Below are 21,163 nucleotides of genomic sequence, written 5' to 3' on the forward strand. Positions count from 1 at the left end.
TAGGAGTTACTGACTGATATATCAACAATGGCTGTTGGAATGTAGAACTATTTAACACTTACTTTAACAAAAACATATTCCTCATAACCTCTGGTAACATTCAGGTAAGCCAATATTTGTTGCAGTTAAGGGGAAAAAAGAATAAAAGTCTTTAACCACATTAGCAGCCCAGTGAGGCTGTAATTCCCATTACACACATGGAAAGGAAAATGTTGAGTGGATAAACTACCAAAATCAGATTGGTTTATGTTTTGTTTCAAGACATCTCAATTCAACAGTCTACCAGGGTCTGAAATGAAGATTTTACTGTGGCAGGTCACTGAACATTTCTCCAAGCCACTCTTTTTGTCTAGACTTTAAAATTGTAAACACAGTAGAAATATGGAATATATCATGTATCCATAATCCCTATTCTTGAGAATGCTTTTATTTATCACTACAAGAAAAAAAGCAGCCATGGTGGCATGTGAGCTGAAAAAAAACCTGCTCTTAACCTGTATTTGGCAGGTGCTGAGTCAATCCACTGAGCTGTCAGACTGCCTCATCTTCCACTGGTTACTGTAGGGGCTATATTATGTCTCATTAGACTTAGTATATGGAATAATGTTATCATACTAACAGCATACTGACCCCACTAAGGGTCTAAGAAGCATGTTAATATATATTGCTTGCATATTAAAGGTCCAGTGTGTAACATTTTGGAGGATTTGCTGGCAGAAATGGGATATAATATTCACAGGTAGGTTTTCATTAGTGTATAATCATCTTAATGCAAATATTAAGCCTGCTATGTGAATGAAAGCAGAGCTAAGGCTAATGGGAACCAGTGAGATACCTGCGTTTTGCACTGGGGTTACACTGTAAGTACAAATGTTCAGCTCTAATCTGTACTTAAACCCTAACTGAATTAAAGATTGTTCAGAACCTAATGTTACATACTGATATGAACACTAAATTGAATTGACGAACACTTTATTAAACTTATGCAGAATGTGTTTTACCTCCACTGAGTTCTGAGCTTCACTCATCTTGGTAACCGTGGTTTGAAACTCTCCTATGAAGTCGTGGCCTCCATCATTATCGTAGTCGTAACACAGGACCTGTTATTTTGTAAAACACATCACATCATGCCATCATGTTTTCTGTGTCATGGTCAGCTTGTGCAGCTTCCTTTCTGAGACTCAAGTGGTTATTTGTCTGGTATTTTTGCTCTCATTACACTTCACCATGCTTGTCACACTTGCACATATGACCATCCTAAACATTCTCTATTCGAAAATGATAACCTTTATGAGAAGAAGAATTTATAATTGGTTACATTTTTAAGGATTTGCATTTATTACATAGCATTTTATGACTAAACAACAAGATCAAATGACTTTGACACACTTTTAACCAGTGCATTAACATGATACTTTCTGTCCATTTTTCCACTGTCAATCTGCACTGCTCACATTTAATAATGTACAAATTTCATACCACACCAGTTTTGTAATATATGAAACTCTTAAGTACTAACCTTGATGTTTCTGTCCACATCTCCATTGCACAGAGAAATTAGTGGTACAGTGAAGGATTTCCATGCTGGATCTAAAGTGTTCTTAATGACCTGAAGTCACAGACACAGAAATAGGCACATAATCGTTGAATTACACAGCAGCAGGTATATAATGCAGCTGTAGCCACAGTAGAGTTAACTAAAACGTGGGGCTGTAATCTGTGCCATCCAGCCTCCAACACTTACTGTTACAGTTACAGTGTATGACCTTCTGTAAGGTCTGGTTTTGCTGACAATGACAGCTCATGGTTGACAATAATGACAGTTAGATGTAGGTGCTTTTAATCCCCACCGATGACTCACCTCTGTCCTGTGCACCAGCATCCATTTGCCGTCTTCTCCCTGTTTGTGAAACTCCAGGTAGGGGTCCGACTTCCCGAAGAAGTCCTGCACAGAATGGAGACAGTTTGTTGTGAAGTCTTTTTGAAGGGGCTAGAATCCTGTTTTATCCTAATTTCTCCTCTCCTCAGCCAAACAGCAACACACAATTCTACAAATGTTTATAGTAAATCAAATTGCAAGTCTTTATTTTGTTTAATTAACATTTGTATTAAAAGAGTTCCAGCAATTACTGCGCTTTGTGTGTACCCTGGTAGTTTAACCAGAGGGTGCGCAGCAGGCACACATCAGCATTAGTTCAAATCACAATTCAAGCAGTGCTGTTCCTGACCCACTGTCATTCTTCTCTTCAGCAGCAGCTACTCCATAGGTCCATGATTGAAAATGAACTCTTATAAATAAATACATATATTGCACGATTTTCATTTCCCACTATCTGTGCGCCTGACAGCCCATTAGTTAGCAGACAAAGGTGAAGGATGTGAAAACATCTACAGTAAATGTTGTCTGTGTGGGCTTTGCTTGTGCCTCCTAAAGCAGTATGCACTCTGAGTGTGTGTGCGTGCTTGCATTTGCATCCAGAGAGTGTGTGTGTGTGTGTGTGTGTGTGTGTGTGTGTGTGTGTGTGTGTGTGTGTGCCTACCTTCTTATCCAGTTTACGCCCACTCAGGGTCAAAGTGATGATTCTGTTGTCAGACAGCTCCTGAGCTGTTATCTAAAATAATATTACAGCACAACATTAACTGCAACAAAAATACAGGTGACTATTAACATTCAACATCAGCAGGAGGAGCAGCAACAATAGCAGTCATCACAGCAACAGCAGCCGCCTCTGTAAGATCTCCGTCATCACTGTCATCATCATCATCAACAACAGCAACAACAGCAAACATGCCATTATAGTAAACAACAGCGACTGCGTCCACTTGGAAAGCTACAGCAACCTCTGATGATACGGTACAGTGTGTGTGTGTGTGTGTGTGTGTGTGTGTGTCAACATGAGAGGCAGGAAGAAAGAGAGGTTGTATACAGAGAGAGAGAGAGAGAGAGAGAGAGAGAGAGAACCTTTTAAAGACAGTGCTGATTCTTACCGTAATGGATCCTTTGCCTGCTGGCTTCCCATTGGCTAAGATCAACGGTCTGTGAAGTTTCTTATTGGACACAATCTAGCGGACAATTTAAGAGAGACACACAGGAATCACTTCAGAACGACAAAACACAAAAGAAAGATAGGTTTGAACCCATCATTCTAGTTTAATTTAGTAGTTATCCAGTTCCCACGCTAACTTCTTCTCTTCCACTGTTGACCTTACACGTTAAACGAGCAACAAGGAAGTGCTTCGACTCCGTTGCGTCTTTTAACTTCCTGACTACACCAGAGGTGGGAATGTGTCATGTTGTGCAGCTTGACATCTGTTGCTTCTGATCACCTTACGCCTACATTTTACCAAATAGCTGAATAATGTAACATACAGCATGAAGGACTGACAGAGCTGGAAGAAAATGTTATTCTACAGCAGTCTGACAAACATTGACTGCTACTTACATAGTGGTGCTAATTAGATCAGTTCTCCCACACAGCTCTGCCATCAGCTAGACATCTTACTGTTACAATAGTCATGACTGGTCAGAATGTGTTGGTATTTGTTGTTTTACAACAATATGATATTATCACAGAACTGAGTGTGCTAATTCATCCAGAACACAGTCACATTGGAGACTCAGTACAGAAATTAATACAGAACCAACTTTGGACTGAAGAGGAGAAATCATTCCCTACCACTCCCAGTGTGCAAATGAACTCCCCCAAGAAGTCGTGCTCGTAGAGCTGCGTGGCACACTTGTCTTCATCGAACATGGCAAAGCGAAGCTTCTGAACCTCCTCAAAGTGGTAGTCCACCTGAAACTTCACTCCAAACACCGGGTTCAAGTTGTTCACAGCTGTTTCAGTGCGCCCCAGCTAAATGAGAAGAAACAAGGAGAGATTAAGACTCTTAAAACAAAAAATTCATTTAAACACATTTGACTCAAGTGGACTGTGGCTGTGCCTGTAGATCCAGTGGAACAGTGAGGGTTTACTGAAAAGGCAGTGTGCAGTGATCACAGTTTTAACTTTTAACATCAACCTGCACAGGGACTGCACAGACGAGAATTGGGCGTTTAACTAATTCTAGAAAGTCTTATTCTGGTTGTGATCACGTTCAAGATATTGTGTTTACATGGAACAGAGTAACCTAGTTATATCATCCATTATTCTAACATTATGTAGGTATGTAGTTTATTTCGATTTAAACATAACAACCTTACATAACAATGTGCACATTATGCAGGTTTCTGATTGCATCAGTGCAGGCTTGTCTCTCAACTCCTCCACATCCAGCTTCTTTCATTTCTGTACCAACTTAATTGAGCATGAGCCCAGTCTAGTCTCTGGCTGCATGGATTGCACTTACCACTTATCACCAGTAATGGAATACAAGAGCCATAACTGTTTATTGTAAACTGCAAAATATTAAACAATGGAGCAATGCAATGCAAAAGTTAGTTAGGAACACCATCCCGTGTAGCATCACAACTGTATAAAAAAGCCATCCCAAGAGCCATGTCGCTATAAATGTGTGGGACTTCCGCATCATTTCTTCCAGAACTAATTGCCAACTTTGCCTGTCTACCACTGGTACTGGGCAGGTAATGTTCACTGGGTTTCAGAGCTTTTAAGCTCAGTCAGGGTTTGGTGAGAGTACACTATTGAGAGACTGACCCAAATGGTAAATGTACCGTAAAATCAAAACAAAGTTTTAAAAGGGGCCAAGAGGCTCAGTAAAGCTGCAGAGTTGTCTCACTTTGATTACAGCACTATGAGTGACCCCTCACGTCCATTGCATTCACGCTTGATTATTATAGATTGTTAACATTTGAACACTTTAACTTCATTTTCCTCATTCTCAACTACTTTTTGCAAGTCAATCCAGCTTTGAGGTTTACAAGTGATGAGTTCTCATCTCCCCAAAAAATAGCTGGTACATCACACAGACAGATCAGAGAGCGTGGGTGTCTGTAAGAGCACTGTGAGAGTCATGTTATTTGCTCTGGGTCCTTGAAACCAGGTTGTTGGATGACTAAAACTCACTGGCCATGCTACTCTCCAGTGTGACTCACACAAAACACACTGCATAGTGTGTTTATCCACCATTAGACTAGGTCACTATACGCCACTTTTGAATTTGAGTGAATATTAAAGGCGTTTTTGAATGGTCATTGGACTGATACACCGGAGATGGTGGCCATTAAATGTCAGCACCCTGACACTAAATTACACCTGTCCTTCTGCTCATTACCAGGCACTAAACAAAGCAGTTGACTCAGAGTCGGCACCAGAGCAGATCTACTGGAGGGGCATTGGGTCATCGGCAGGGGGGCACTGCCGTTTGAGAAATATTTTGACGCAGTGGTGACATCATAGTCTAACACAGCAGAAATGTTATAAAAAACGAAACACGTTTTTTTTTTGTTGATTATTATTAATTATTATTTGCAAATTTCGTTTATTCTTGTTGTTGTTAATTTCCATATCATGTCCCTTAGTCGAGGCTATGCGGTAGCCCTATGCACACAGTTTACGCAGTCACACACACAAAGACGATAATAAAAGGCAGAAAGGGGTGGGGTAAAGTTATGCCCTCTCTCTACCCCAGCAAGGACGGAGGATCACTCAGATGACACACAGCGGAGGGCTGTCATGGAAGCTAAATGCAAATAAATGCAATTTACCCACCTCTGACATGTCAGAAATAGTTTTCCACCTCTCAACAGTTTATGCACTTCCAGAAAACCATTAGGTAGGCCTACCACTGGTTATAAACATTAGACAACAGCCTCCACCATCATCAAAAACACCTCTGGACAACATATAAGTAACAGGACAGGGCCGCTGACATAAGCACATACTGAGGCACGCATTCGGGCAGCAAGTAGCCTGTTGGACAAGCCACGCAAGCCCATATATCTTACAGGCAGCCAAGTATAAAACACAAATGCAGATAGACCCAGCAAACATTCATCAACAATTCACCTGCTTAGTAGGCCTTATCATAAAAGCCAGGTCTGGCTTCTATAAGTGAAATGAACAAACGACTTACCCTCAGAAGAGTTGCAGGCGATGAGTGTTGCTGCTGAACCGTCTAAGTACTGTGTCCTTCCATTCGCTTGTGCATTTGCGTGTCAAGTCTTTCTCGAGTGCAAGCTGCACCAACCTGGCCTTTCTCTCGTGAAGCATTGTGCGTCTGTGTTCCGAAAAATTATTTTTCAGAGTGGAGAATGAATTCTCACACATTCCTGTGGATGCGCCAAATGTCAGTGCATGTTTGAAAGCAGTTAGCACACTGGGCATGGCAATCAGATGGTTGTGGTACATTGAGATGATGTGCTGTATGGTCCAGTCTCCCTCCATTGCTTGCTTTTGTGACATTAAAAACTCTTTAGCAACTTCAAACTCAGTGTCTATTATAATCGATTGTGACAGGTGAGAATATGCTTCACAGCTTTCACATCAAGGAAGTTATCGGCCTCTGGATTTAGTGCTGCAAGTGCATTTGCCAGTTGTGAGTTGCGCTCACTGAATCTACGCTCCAGTTCCCCAACCACCGAATCAATAGTGTTGTACTACAATCACCTCTGTGTCCTCCTTTAGGCCCTATAACGATGTAACCATCCATCCGTGTGCTCTCTATGCGTCTCTGTTTGGGCCCGGGTCTCAGTGACTCGCTGGTGGGCGTGGCAGTATCCAGCACCTGATTAAACTCTTCATCACAACAGAGTTTTTTAACACATCCTGTTGCACTCGCCACAACACTTAAACCTGTCAACAAGTCAGTGTCCTCCCTCTTGAGAAGCTTGTTAAGTTGGCAAGGAACATGAAACTTGGCTCAGATACCTCGCACAGCAGGCCTGTAGCTTCCATTCTCGTCTCTGCGCCATAGTTCAGCACAGTGTCAGCATCGGTCAGAATCGATTTTATGTCAGTAAATGACTGAGACAGTGGCAAGATGCCCTGTCCATCTCTGCTCCAGAAGACGTTTAAAATGTGCACCTTTATAATGCATAGCAAACGTTGGCTTCCTACAGAATTTGTAGAGGGAATTGCACACCTCAAAAAACTCCAAAAGTGCAGTGTCTGCAGACATGGCATGAACCACAACCAAATGCAACTGATGGTTGAGGCAGTGCACATATGGTATCTCACGTCCAAGTCTCTCCTGTAGAATTTTCTGAACACCACCACGTTTTCCAGACATAAGCGTAGCTCCATCATACAAGGCCGCTTTAATGCACGGGCTTACCTGGGCTGAAGCCCAGGGGCCTCCCAAGTTCAGGGGCCTCCCATGTTCAGCTCAGTCAGAACGGTGTCAGTTAATGTCTGTGCGTCACCTTTCTGAGCCATAGCGATGCATATTAGACACTCTGTAACTTCGTAAGACTCATTCACAAATCGAAGCACAATCGATATATTTTCACATCCAGTGGGGTCACGCGTCCCATCAACTTTCAAAGTGTAATAGGAGTCACCAACTTCCTCCACTATAGCCTCTGTCACCACATTACTGAGTGTTCTTATAAGTTCATTTTGCATATCATAACAGATGTAAGTGGCATTGCGAGGGATTGTCTTCACCACATTAGCCAATTCAGGATCCTTTTGGATGGTGTCATAAAGCATGGAAAGGAAAAGTCCAGACCCCCCCTCCGACATGTCATCAAAAGCGTCAATCTTCCCCCGTAGCGGCAAGTGGTTTTCAACCAAGAACCCAACAACATCTATTAGTGAGGACAAATAATACCGGTTTTTCCTTAGTTGATCTGCATTGACAAGGGTTGATACCTCATTCCCTGTATTGAGACGCATCTCCCTCTCCTTCCACATTGCATAGCAAGACATGTGGTCCTTCGAAGTTTCATGTTTATGAAATCCACGGTCTTTGGCCATAGCGTGTTTCCAGTTATGATAGCCCACAGTCGCGAAGGCATCCAATGTTCCAGATTTTCTAGTGAAGCTGAACATCCGACAGCAAAAACAAAATGCTGTGTCTGCCTTGACACTGTACTCCAACCACTCTCTGTTGTGAGACCATTTATCAACAAATGATCGCCCCTTACCATTATAAACAGTTACAGGATACTGTTTTAACACAATTTGGACAGGCCTGTCAGTCCTGAGATCATCAACCGCTGTCCGCTGGCTTGGAGGGCTTGTAGATCATTGCTCTATGGCTGCGCTAGTTAAGTCCGTTGGCGGTTGTCCGGAGCTAGCATTAGCAGAAGGGCCAGCTCGGCTCTCAGAGACCGTGGTACTGGTGGTGGTGGCCGGAGTGTCAGAGTCTGCTGATGGAAGAGGCTGAGGAGGATAATTAGGCTAACAGTTAGCCGCTAACTGTCTATGATATAGACGGACAAACTGTTCTTTTCGATTCAAACCAACAACTTGAAATGGATTCTGCGTGCTGCAAATCAAATGTAACAAGTTTACTCAGCGACCAATAAGCATTGACCAATGATGACCAAGCCTAGTAACGTGCTATGCATGAACAACCAAAATTATGCATTTTCCCCGTTCATTTCATTTTATTTCATTTAAGTTACAGTTTGCACATTTAATATTAAAAGAATAACTAAAAGGGATATTTTTTTGGGCCACGCCATGGCCTGTGGTAGGAGGGGCATCAATGACCGCTAGGGGGGGCACGGCCCTCGAATGCCCCACCACAGCGCCTACACTGAGTTGACTGATTGGTCCACCATGTTGGTCCTGCCAAAAATACCTCAAAAACTACAGATCGATCACCATAGCATTTTGTACTGACATTTGTAGTCACAAGAGGATGTCACTTGACGTTTTTACTTTGTCCAAAAATTTGATTTAGGACCAAATACCTGCAACACTAATGACATTCCCATCATTCTCAGCATTGTTATTTGCTAATCACCAAATGTTAGTACACTAACATATTATACATGGTATACCTATTAATCTAAGAGGGTTAATTAGGTATAACATATGCTAATGACAATGCTAATATGCTGATGCTTAACACCAGCATATTAGTATGACTGAGAGCATGTTAGCATGCTGACATTAGCATTAGCTAGCTGAAAGCACCACTGTGCTTAAGTACAGCCTCTGACAGTACAGACTGTGTTATGTAAAGTGTCACTGAGTATCTGAAAATCACTCACTACAAATAAAATATTTTATAACAAAAATGTATTAATATTGTTTTAGATTATTTATTTAGGGAGAGGGGGGATTTTTTTTCATCATCTAAATATCTGCATTAATTTGTACATTTGTCAAACACCTGTTAGGCTCATTTTAATTAGCCCAATTCTGTACTTTAGTTTATGACCAAATGCCTGCAACACTAATGCCATTCTCACATTTTACATGCTAAACATCAGCATATTAGCAGTACAGCCTCACACTGCCGCTTTACAAGCTCTAAGGCTTTTTTCTCCCTTACTTTTATTGAAGGCACTTAGGTTTAGCAACATAATATATATATATAGTTTTACAGTCCATAGTTCTCTCACACATACGTATTAATGTAAAGTTAGACTGTCCAATCAGGAGTCCTATTTTAATGTAGTACATTTTTATTTCCCTCTCAGCTAGACTGTTTGCACTGGGTCAGATGGGGAAATACATAACACTTTGTTCTGAAAAAGCTCCGCTGTTGTTTGAGATGATTCAGTGTTTTCACTTTGAGTATAGCTGTATAGACATTAAGGCACCTCTATAAAATTTACCTTTTACATTCCATTATTAATGCTTTTATTCAAAATAACTTACATTTCTCTGACTGTAAACACCGTAATTGCTAAAGACCTGAGAAGAGACAGGCTGCACACCAATTTCAGAGGGAAAAGGATTTTCACTTCATCTTGCTAACAGTGAAACAGCAGAGAAGAATGGTTGCACTTTAAACTTAAAAACTGACATTACCGGGACATCATGGCAGCCTGGCAGGCTGAAGTGCATTTCTCATATTTGTGCCACTGTGGATTTGAACCTGACTGGCTCTAGAAATGAATCAGACCCTTGTGGCACTTCATCTTTTTGCCCTCTTTTTTATATGTCAATGTTTACTATCAGAGTATTTCCTCTGAGATACAAATGGTACAATAATAACAATATCAACAGCAGTAAACAATAGCTTACTACAGGGCAATGACATGTCCCCACTTCCTCCCACAGTACAAAAATGAAGCCAAAATATCCCAGAGTCTGCACAGTAGTCATCGAGGTTAGAGACACAGTATTGAGGACCCGCCCATAAACCTTGACCCACCTCATCACCATCATGATGTGAAACCATATAAGAGAAACAAACCCTTGAACATACAACATCGCCTTAAGGACCAGGCTACTTAAAATTACAGAATCCATCTTTGGAAAATTAATTTGAACCCAAGTGGTTTCAAAGACATCAGAAAAGTTGCAGTTAAAAGGAATCACTTGGACAAACCTGAACCTGCAGCACCCAAACAAACACATAATTGCTAAAATGCTCCACAGAGCTGAGAGAAGCAGTAGAATAGAGTGAAAACAATCTGTTGGTTTGTCAAATTGTTAACACAGATTTATTACAGTAGCTTTACTTATCCTGCATTCACTTTTATGTCGATATTTGAATTGATTTGTAGTCTAATAATTTGTAAACCAAACAGTAACACAACAAAAGAGACACACACCATGTTTCTGAAAATAGTTTTGGTGAAGGACTTTGTTATTCAGCTAACTTTCCTGAGATGCTCTATTTATTAGAGCAGAAATGTCATTGAAAGAATGGTTCACCATCACAAAAAATGATTCTGCAAATTATGCTACATGATGAAGGCTACATAAGACTGCACTTCACAGTATTACACAGCTAAAGATGGGATTTTAAACACCACAGATTTTGGCATCCCCACTGTACGTGGTAAAAAAATCACGTTGAATGTGAGTTCTCACTTGCAGTGTTACAGGCGTATATCTGTGTCCATAACACGTGTTGAGATTAGTATGAGGATTTGGAGATCGGAGGGAAAAAAGAAAAATCAAAGGAATTTAGGAAATAGCCCAAGTAGTCAGCTAACTGGGTGCCACGTCATTTACCTAGCTGAGATCCATATTCCTGTAGTCTTATCATGTTCTTTAAAGCCTCTCTAACACCAGGTTTAGCTGCTATCATATTTTTCCATCATTTCTCTTTCATTCACCTCTTGCCCTGTCTCACTTCTACTTCTGTCGCTCATTCACATTCTCACCTGTCTTTTTCTTCTCTTTCTTCTCTTTCTCTCACTAATTTCCCCCTCACCCTCTCTTTCCCTGCACCCTTTTCTCATCTCCCTCTCTCACACCTCCTTGCTCTCACACTCTTACCCTCTCTTACCGTCTCTCTCCCTTTCCCCCAATGAACCCAGCTGCTTCTCACACCTCTATCTCACAAGGCAGGCAGACAGACAGACAGACAGACAGACAGACAGACAGCGAGACAGAGAGAGACAGAGAGGGGAAGGCTGGTGACAGAGATGAGAAAGACAATCGGAGGACAGAGAAAACAAAGCTAGCAGGAGGGGATCAGAGAAAGTGAGAAAGCCAGGGTGTGAGAGAAACAGCGAGCTGTGGATAATATCCGAGAAAAGGTTTGGGCCTCATTTCGCCTCCTCCATCGTTCCCTCACTCCAGGAGCACTAAGCTTTTGTTTCCCTTCCCGTTGCCATAGTGACCGTTGGCAATTTCACATCGGAGCCACATGCCCTGCTGACCGACAGCTAGCTACAACCCGAGGCACTCGCCTACACACACACACACACTGACACACACGCACACACACACGCACACAAAAACACAAACACACATCCACCAAAGCCAGTTTGCCCTGTAGACCAGCTGTTCGCTGCGAAAAAGCCTTAAAGCAGCTGCCTACACACACCAAAACTTCATCACCATGTTCCTCTTCAGCATCTTCAACTTGTGTTTTAGTCTACACCGTACATCATACATACACTGACATCACATATTTATGTATGCGATTAAAGCCAGGCAAACAAATCTATAGTCAAGTATCAGTTCCCAACAAATCCTGATTTTGATCTTCTCCTATTCCAGTTTATGGGTTGTCGGGGACTGGAGCCTGTCCCAGCACACACTGGGCAAAAGGTGGGATAAACCCCTTGATAGGTTGTTAGTCTATCACAAGGCTAAAACAGCCAAGTATATCCAGCTGCAGCGCGAACGTAATGTGGCTTATCTCAACATACCAAACTATAGCTAATGTGAGAATCAACCATGAGAAATAAACAAGAGAATAAAGCTCTCCGACCTAACATGCTCGCTAACAGTCAGTTATCTATAGCTTAGCTCAGTCGCTAACGGGACAACAAGTTCTCATAGTTTATTCAAAAGTTGTATTTGTGCCATTGACTCCTGTCTCATAATGGCCTGCAATCCACTGCTTATTTGTGGAACAGTTTTGACTGTGACAGAGGAGGTTCAACAAAAAAAAAGGAAAACAATTTTGGACTCTCTAGCTCTCCGTACCCTGAAAGGTCAACACTGTCAAGATGGCTTGCTGTTGCTGTCAGCGGCCTAATTCACATGTTAAAGTTCACCAAGGTTGAACTGTACACGAAACATTTTCTTCTTGATCTGAGCTTCTGCAAAGCAAAGCCATAATAATAAAAAGCGTTTTTTATTAACTTTTAAACCACAACCGGTAAAGTCTAAAATCAGTATCTTCAAATGTGCCCTCTATTACTGGATTTCCACCTCTAGGAACTCTGTCAGGGTTTTCTGTTTTATCTATGTCATATCTTCTCAACCTGCTTCTCCATCCGAACGTTCCCTCTGCCTAATCAAAGGTTGTAAGTGATGAGATATAGTGGAAGTGCCTGATATTTCAATCACAGCCTGATTAGTACTTGAGAATCCATTAACAATATCTCAGCTGTATTCTTTTACAACATAAACACATAACATGAAAAATGCTGATACAGATCCCTTAGATTACATACATACTAAGTCTTACAGTTACTCTCTGGTGGATGAACTACAGCATGTAATAGTGACACTGTTTCTAAATGACCTTAAACCTTGTTCAGCATTTCTTGGCCGACATATACACCAATGTGATATATCTGCAATAAGCTAATATCTGGCAATTTATCAGTCTAGCTTTAATTTTAATGTCAGTAATAAGTAGGCCTACTTGAAAAACCCTATTTTACTAACTGGGTAGGCCTAATACTGCTTTAACCAAGTCTAAAGAGCCAGTCCAACAATGGAAGCTCACACATTTTGCAACATCCTACTAGGAACAGCACGTCAGGGCTCATGCCAGATGGTCAAGACATCATGAGTTTGGATCTGGTTCATAACATATACTGTCTGCAAAGTAAGACAACAAACAGAATCCTTTTTCTTCGTCTTTCTCTCGCTGAAAGAGACAGCACGGTGGACGTGACCTTGAAAGCACTTCTAACACTTAACTAAAATCTTCCATCCTCTCCTCAGTCTCTTTATTTATGCCTCCCTTTCATCCCCTTCACTTCTCTGGAGTTGAAATACACAGCATGGAGAAGCACCAGAAATGGGCTCTGACTCCTTATGATCCGACCACTAATGCATTATCTCTCTGTTCAGCCTTTTCTCCCCAATCTGCCATTTTCATCCTCTGCTGATTTCTCTCCATTTTCCACCTGTTTAATGAAGACAAAACATCCCTCTTCTTCACTCCTATTCCCTTTGCTAGTATCTCCTCCTCCACCTCTCTCTCTCCTTCTACCAGCTTTTTCTTCTATCCCATCATCCCTCCATCCTTACCTCCACCCAGTTTCCATCCACTTCATGGAAGAGAACACAGAAGGGGTCGGACTTGGAGGCTACATCTCGGTCCAGCAGGTTGGCTGCGGTGACGGACAACTCCACCCGAGTGACGCAGTGCTGAGGTGCGACGCTGCGCGTCTGGCCCTCATTGGCCGAGCCTAGAGTGTAGGCCATGGTCCGAGGTTACAACTAATTACCCTGCAGGAAAGAAAACACAGAGAAATGACATTAGTTTCATACACATCATCCAACACGGGTACCATTGTATCATTGTTAATGTTTGGACTACTTCTTAACACTGCTTGGAACAGACAACAAAACATACTAGCCAAGATAAACAAGGGTTATTGTGTGAATATGATCAATACATGAATGCAGATGTTTAAAAAACCAGAGTAAGAGTCTACATCAACCATAGTAGTAGTAGTACTGTGGTGCTTTGAGCTAAGTGCTTAAGTATGCTAACAGCAGGTTCAATGTATGTTTACTATATTTGTTTAGTGTGTTAGAATGCTGATATTAGCTAATTGGCAGCACTACACACAAAGTACAGCAGAGGCTGATGGGAATGGCATTACCTTTGCAGGTATTTGGTCCTAATATTGGACTCGGGCTGCAGTGGTTTGTCTATGAAGCATCAGAACAGTGAAAAATCAAAAATGCCCAACTCAGCGTCTTTTGTCTGACCAACAGTCCATCAGTCAAAATCATAAATTAGACCAAGAAAGGTTACAAATTCTCACATGTGAGAACCGGGGACCATCAAATGTTTGGATTTTTTTCTTGAAAAACAACTGAATTAGTTATTTTCATAAGTGATTAGACAGTTATGAAAATATTTCCACGGAGACCGCCATGTTGAACCACTATGTTTCTACAGTAGTCCAGAACAGACAAACCCAACACTGGCTCTAGATAGGGCCATTTTCTCACACAGCCACCGTAGTTTCTCCTACACACTTCACATTCCCAGGTCATCAAATACCAACGCGAGTGGGATTCAATTAGTCATAGTATCCAAAATCAGCAGACTACGTCCTACATAGAAAAGGCTGCAACAAGTCAAATAACTGATTCGCTGTCAACTATTAAGTTATTGCCAACTATCTGAATAATCAATTAATCATTCTGAGTCATTCTTTATGAATAAATGTCCAAATTCTCTGATTTCAAATGGACATTTAAGGACATCACCCTGGTCTTTGAGAAACAGAGATATACATTTTTCACCATTTTCTTTACATTTTATGGACCAAACAACTAATCAATTAATCGAGAATATAATCATTATTCAACAGTATAAAAAATAAAATATGTCACAAGATGTTTTTGTAACCTGTGGTCAGGGATCTGTCAACCAGTGACGTAATGACAATGAATGAACACACACATCCCTCTAATGCAGTTTAAATTTGAAAGGTTCACCTAACACGATCTGTGTGAAATGAAGTGTACTGTAGGTTGTTGTTACACACACGGTGATGGCTGGTGTCCAGGATAACACACAGTTACTCGTTAGGGGTCTTACGTAACTAACACTTTACAGGAGCAAGTGCGTGTTATGTGTGCCTTACACTGACAGCCGACAAAATCATAAATTACTGGAAACACCACTGCGGAGAGAAAATAAGATGCTAACAAGGGTGTCCGCGTCTGTGTGTGTTTCCACATAGAAATCAGTGGTTTAAAGAGGAAGAATATCACAAAATATAGCTGCAGATGAGTCTAAAATTTGTTGACATTTTAATGTTTACTTTTCTCAGAAATATGATAAAAAAAAGCACAAAAATCAATAAATCACAATTACAATATTTCCTGTGGTTTTACTGCCCTAAAGACTTAGAAATACCCACTGAGGAAGAATTAAACACACATGTAAACACACCCACACAGAGTGTGACGCCTTTGTAATGCGGGATGACCCCAGTGTAGGTCATGGATGCCCTCTGGAAACCCTAACAGTATCCACTATTAAACATTATGAAGACCACACACACACAGTGCCCTGAGCCAAGATCAAAGACATCACAGAACCTCCAAAATGGAAAGGCCTGAGGCGAGGAGTGGAAATTGATACTAAGAGAAGACACATATATCCTGAAACACTTTTTGAGTGTGAAAGAAGAAACGTGTGCGGACAAGCTGTTAACATGTTACAACTTGTGTCATATTTGAAATAATTTATGAGAATCTTTAGGGACAAATCAACAGCACATCACCTCATAAAGGTGGTTTTGTTCTCCGAGCGGCAAGCTAAAAGGATGCTGTCTGTTGCTAAGATACTAATGTGTCATAACCAGCGTGCTCCTCCCGTTCTGCTCCTGTGATGTCACTCTGGTAGTGGTGATGTACTGAAAATACCAGTGTAATATTGTCATTCATTTACTCAGCCATTCACAGGCAATGAAAAGCTTGTTTTGACTGGCTGTAACACTTTCACTCATTGTTTGTGGGTGATGAATGGATGAAGTAAGGAACGTTTACTGCCTTTTGTCCCGGGATGCGCTCATAAAAATTAAAAGCTACCATCAACAGACAGTTCTCACACAATTCATACGTGATGTTGCAATGCACTAGGGCAGAGTTAAAGCAGGATATCCTGTAGAATTGCTAAGAATGATTTTAAGGGCTGATATCAGGAGATAAAAACTATATTTCTGCTGCTCAAGTGGTGTGTGCTGTATGTTTGTGTGGCAATGTTGTGTTTTCATTCCATCATTTGTTGGTTTGATTAAGTCGGCCCAAAAACAAGGGATGTTACCCAACTTTCAAGCTGCGTGCAATAAAAAAAAAAAGATTTGAATGTCTTCCAGCGGTAATACAAAAGCTGCTGATGCCATAACCTGCTGTACCATCTCAGCAGGAGAATATTTACTGCAGCTGCAAAAAGAAAAACCCTGGACCTGCTATTAAAACCACATCACCTCCCTTATGAAGTGCCATTATATAAAGAACATTTGCCCATTGTGTGTAGCACACTACTGCATGTCTGAGTGCATTACAGGAGGGACTATACAGCAGGATGATCCAAAACTACATTATGGCAGCAGGTCTCTGGTGGCACTGACCCTGCTGAAGACGTTCACACCCAGTCACAGTGCACATCCACACCTGAGTCACCTCTCTGCAGGAGGTGCAGAGCAGAAAAAACCCCTGACAGAGAGGGCAGGTTAAGTGTGACTGACTGACGAGCAAAACAGCATGGAGGCTGTTTCATACTTGTTAATAGCAGAGAGAGCTCAGCACACACTCATTCAGTCTAATTACATGTCCTGTCTGCCATATTCGTGCCAAAGTGGCTAATAGAAGAGCCTGAGTGTAAACAGCCATCATTAAGAGATTTGGTTCCAGGTTAGCTGGAGTGAACATAGATAACAGGTCCAAACAGTAAAACAGCAACTCTCTCTTTCACACACAGACGCACTTCTGTGTGTTTCCCTTTGATACACGCCCGGCATGCAAGGTGTTCAGCAAAATGCCACATCCTCCCAGCATCCTTCCTTTTTCTGGATTTAACCTCTGTCACCAGCACACTGACAGCACGCTTCAGCCGGACTGTCATTCAGACCACTGAGCTCAGGATCCGTCAAACAGCACACAACTGTTACACCTCCACACAGGAACACCAGAGAGGAACAACATGTAAAAGCTGGTGCCACACTCACCTCAGTGAACGACGTCCAACTTCTCTTTCCAGTTGATAATTTCTTTAATTACTGCGAAAAACAAACTCCCCCCCCCCCCCCCGAAGCTCTTCTTCTACCAAAGCGTGGAAACTGAAGTTGCTATTGACATTTTTATCCCGAGTATCCTGAGAGGCGCAACAGTGTATGAACATAAATCATCCTCGTAGCCACCTGGACTCTGTTGTCTCTGCTCAGCGCCGCTGATGGACGGAGCTCAGTCAAGCTAACGGCACTAGCCTACGACCGGAAGTGCCGCGGGCTCACGTACAAAATAAAAGCCTCGCTGTCAAGCGGACGCAAAGCGCTTCCGAGTGAAGTGTTTATTTATTTATTTATTTTAAGTACAGCCAGATATTGTTTTCCTAACAGGACTTGACACTCAAACTCACACATACTTTATGTGACTCTCCTACCTCATGGTGTGTTTTTTAAATGATGAGCATTCTCTAAATTACAGTATCCTGTTTCTGTAATATTAATATGTTAAAATCCAGTATGAGATATATGTTGTTCCCCTGGCACTCCCTTGTGGTAAATACAGGTATCACGACCCTTGTGCACCACTTTACAACACATTACAGTTACACTACCAGAGGTGGACGAAGCATTTAGATATTTTACTTGAGTAATGAGTAGGCCTGGTAGTTTTAAAATCAAAATGTACTTAAAGTAACAAATCTCACAAGTACGACTCATTATACAGCAGACAGAGGTATACAGAATATACCAAGTTATATTTCAGTCCACAATAGGTAAACCCATTTCTAAATGTTTCTGTGTTCTGTGAGCTGATTTTTGTCCCCCTAGGATGGCGAAGGTAAGACATAGTGTCCAGTTTTCATGAGTGGTCAAGGGTTAGGTTTGAGGTTAGGGTAATGAACACTTCACTCTCCCCCTACAGTCTGTGGGCCAGTATTGACTGTAAAATCTGCACCTCTTCAGTGTCTCATCTTAACTTCATAATGATTCTTACTCTCTGAAGTCAAGCAGCAGAAGATAAGTGACAATGTGCAAATACTACTGGCCTATTTTTGGGTGAGCTAATTATGCAAGAGCATAATTACTTGTCAAGGCTATTTTTCCTTTGCTGGACGGGCTGCTTTAAAAGAATTGCCCGGGAAAAATTAAGAATATACCGACTTCTCCAGGGAGCACTACACCACCGAGAATGATCCCTCCATTATATTACATTATATTAAATTAATATAATAATATGTTCATGTTTCATGTTGGTGGAGGTGAAACTGCGTTATACTGTCTATTACATTTGTTGTATGTAAAATCCTAACCTAAATTTAACTAGTGACTACACTGTAAGAAAAGATACACCATATCTACTCAATAAAAATGAGGCAACAGATTACAACCAATATTATTAAATTACATTTCACAATGTTTGGTATTGAGTAAATATTAATTAAATGAGACCCTTAAAAGTTATCCATTTAATATGAGTAGATTTGAATAGAAAACAGTACAGAATTAATTATAACCTAAACAAAAATATTGAGTTGATTTGAAAAAAATAAACTCCTTAATGTGTAAATAGTACTAATAAAAAAATAATTTAATTCTACATATCAATGATACATAATTGAGTAATAATCATCTACATGAATCTTCACATTGATTTGAATTTAATCAATGCAATGACTTAAATCTAAATATTCTTCTTTCTTAGGAATAACTAGTCTATAACAAATACTCAAATAAGAATTTTATTAACAATTCACTTTTGTGCTTTCGACACATTGTAGCACATCAGTGTACACCGCAACCACAGTCTCATTTCAAGCCAGAAGTTGGATCTTGCATTTCAAACCAGACATTTGAAAAGGACAGAACGCTGACTTCAAACTATTTTGTAAAAACAAAAATAAATGCCATTACAGAATGGTGATGTGTCCATAAACATGTGTTTCCATGCTTTCTCACCTCACTTAGCCACTAAATTGGATCAATAATGATCTTAAAGAAAAATCCTCCAGATGTGCATGTACCAAAACAAAAGCAGAAAAGTGTAATTTGTACGGAATAAAAAACATTTCATACTTTGAACTAACCACAATAGAAATGTCACTGACATTCGTGGGACAAATCAGTGCTCACTTACAAACATAGCACTTTCAAATGCGCAGTTCTCAAGCTCTGTGGAAGCTGGACATTGTGTAGCACAAAAGTTTGCACTGCAACTACAGTCTCATTTCAAGCCAGAAGTTTGCTCTTGAGGGACTGGACTTTGTTTGACAGCTTTGAATCATCCAGTTCCAAGAAAAGTTTTTGGAATACCTCAAAAGGTGTACTTCAGCTGTCTGGGATAATCGAGATTCAGCGCGTAGGTCAAGCCGAGGAGGACAGAGCAAGCCCTTGCAATATCTCCAAGTCCTGTGATGACTTCAACGCCCTCTATGACGATTCCAATGTTCTTTGGGCTGTTGCTTGTAGAAGCTCCAGGCTTTGGGGTCACAGTAATGGCCTGTTCAAGTTCCTCCAAGTTCTCAGTGACAAATGTGTGCGGAGGGCACTTAATGTTTTAAAGGAGCATGGACAATCATAATCAAGACAAGGTACCGAATTTCCAATCTCAAACGTCCTGTGCTGTAGTCTGTAATGCTGCAGAAGATCACCCGTTGTTGTCGCTCTGAATCCACAGACTTTACACTGCCATCTCATTTGGCGGCACCTTGGAACACAGAGTTTTCGATATGAGAAGTGCCTTTCAGTTTCACATTTCTACAGATGAAAATTAAATGAATTCATGCAAAATATTGACATATTTATAGATCCTGGATTTTTTAATAAGGGAAAAGGAGTTGATGTCATTTTAAGGATTTTAATGATATAATTTAACTTATTTTGTGGAAAAACCATATCATGTCCGCTGAAGGCGCCGAAAGCACAGAAGTACAGCCACTAAGCCTGAAGTCATGCAGAACTCCCCAATAAAAATACACAAATTGAAATAAGCCTTCAGGACGAGCAACATGATGATATTTTAAAGAATAAAGTAACGGTAGGGGCCACTGTTTGATTCGGCAACTATTTTGTGGGTAAATGTGGACTTATTTCGGTAAAAATGTAACTTAAATGACTAGTTAACAAGCCATTCATCACCAGTTAACTCCAACTATCAAACTAAACACCGCTAATCAGATATGAAACAGTTTTCTGTTACTAAAATGTTTTCATATACCAATACATGACTTCTTCTTACTAGCCCAGTGATAACAAATTAAGTTTTCTTACCTTAGTCAACCAGTTACATTTTGCAAGATGAGCAATGTGGAAGAAGACGAACATTCACTGTCTGTACTCTCTTCCAATGTCCTGTGGCTAGATGATAGCCTGCTGCATTTTAAAAAAGGCGCACTTTGACAGGAAGTGCTTTTCAATTAAAATTTGCCTGATTACATTAATTTGAATTCACTCAATATTCTCTCTATTTGGGATAAGATAAATATAATGCTTATGTTTTATTTAACTACAATGGGTGGATTTTATTCAAAACATTTTTATTTGAAATTTAATTAAATATTTGCCTCAAAATCAAAAACACAATCATATTGAATATATTTTACCTAATACATTAATTCAAATCTACATGACCACAGAATCATTTCTTACAGTGTATGACTGTCACATAAATATAGTCAAGTAAAAAGTACATTTTATCGCCCTCTGACATGTCGTGATGTGTAAGTAGAAAGTAGCATAAAA

The 21,163-nt window shown here is 40.6% G+C and overlaps 1 protein-coding gene across 4 annotated transcripts in view; it reads right to left on the reverse strand.

Annotated features, from left to right (window-relative positions):
* Positions 1 to 21,163, reverse strand: part of cpne2 (copine II) — a 247,181-nt gene that overhangs the window by 35,499 nt on the left and 190,519 nt on the right. For 2 of the 4 annotated variants that reach the window (XM_051382686.1, XM_051382684.1), the window contains exons 3-6: positions 2,541 to 2,612; positions 1,862 to 1,945; positions 1,520 to 1,609; positions 1,002 to 1,100 (exon numbers count right to left, since the gene is read on the reverse strand). In XM_051382686.1, coding sequence (XP_051238646.1) covers positions 1,002 to 1,100; positions 1,520 to 1,609; positions 1,862 to 1,882 — 210 coding nt within the window. In that variant the 5' untranslated portion in view covers positions 1,883 to 1,945; positions 2,541 to 2,612. Of the gene's footprint in view, positions 1 to 1,001; positions 1,101 to 1,519; positions 1,610 to 1,861; positions 1,946 to 2,540; positions 2,613 to 2,988; positions 3,064 to 3,677; positions 3,858 to 13,757; positions 13,959 to 17,425; positions 17,697 to 21,163 lie in introns of those variants that run through there. The other 2 variants (XM_051382683.1, XM_051382685.1) reach the window with 2 other exon arrangements.

Source organism: Dicentrarchus labrax, unplaced genomic scaffold (assembly GCF_905237075.1).
Source record: "Dicentrarchus labrax unplaced genomic scaffold, dlabrax2021, whole genome shotgun sequence".
Taxonomy (NCBI): Eukaryota; Metazoa; Chordata; class Actinopteri; family Moronidae; genus Dicentrarchus; species Dicentrarchus labrax.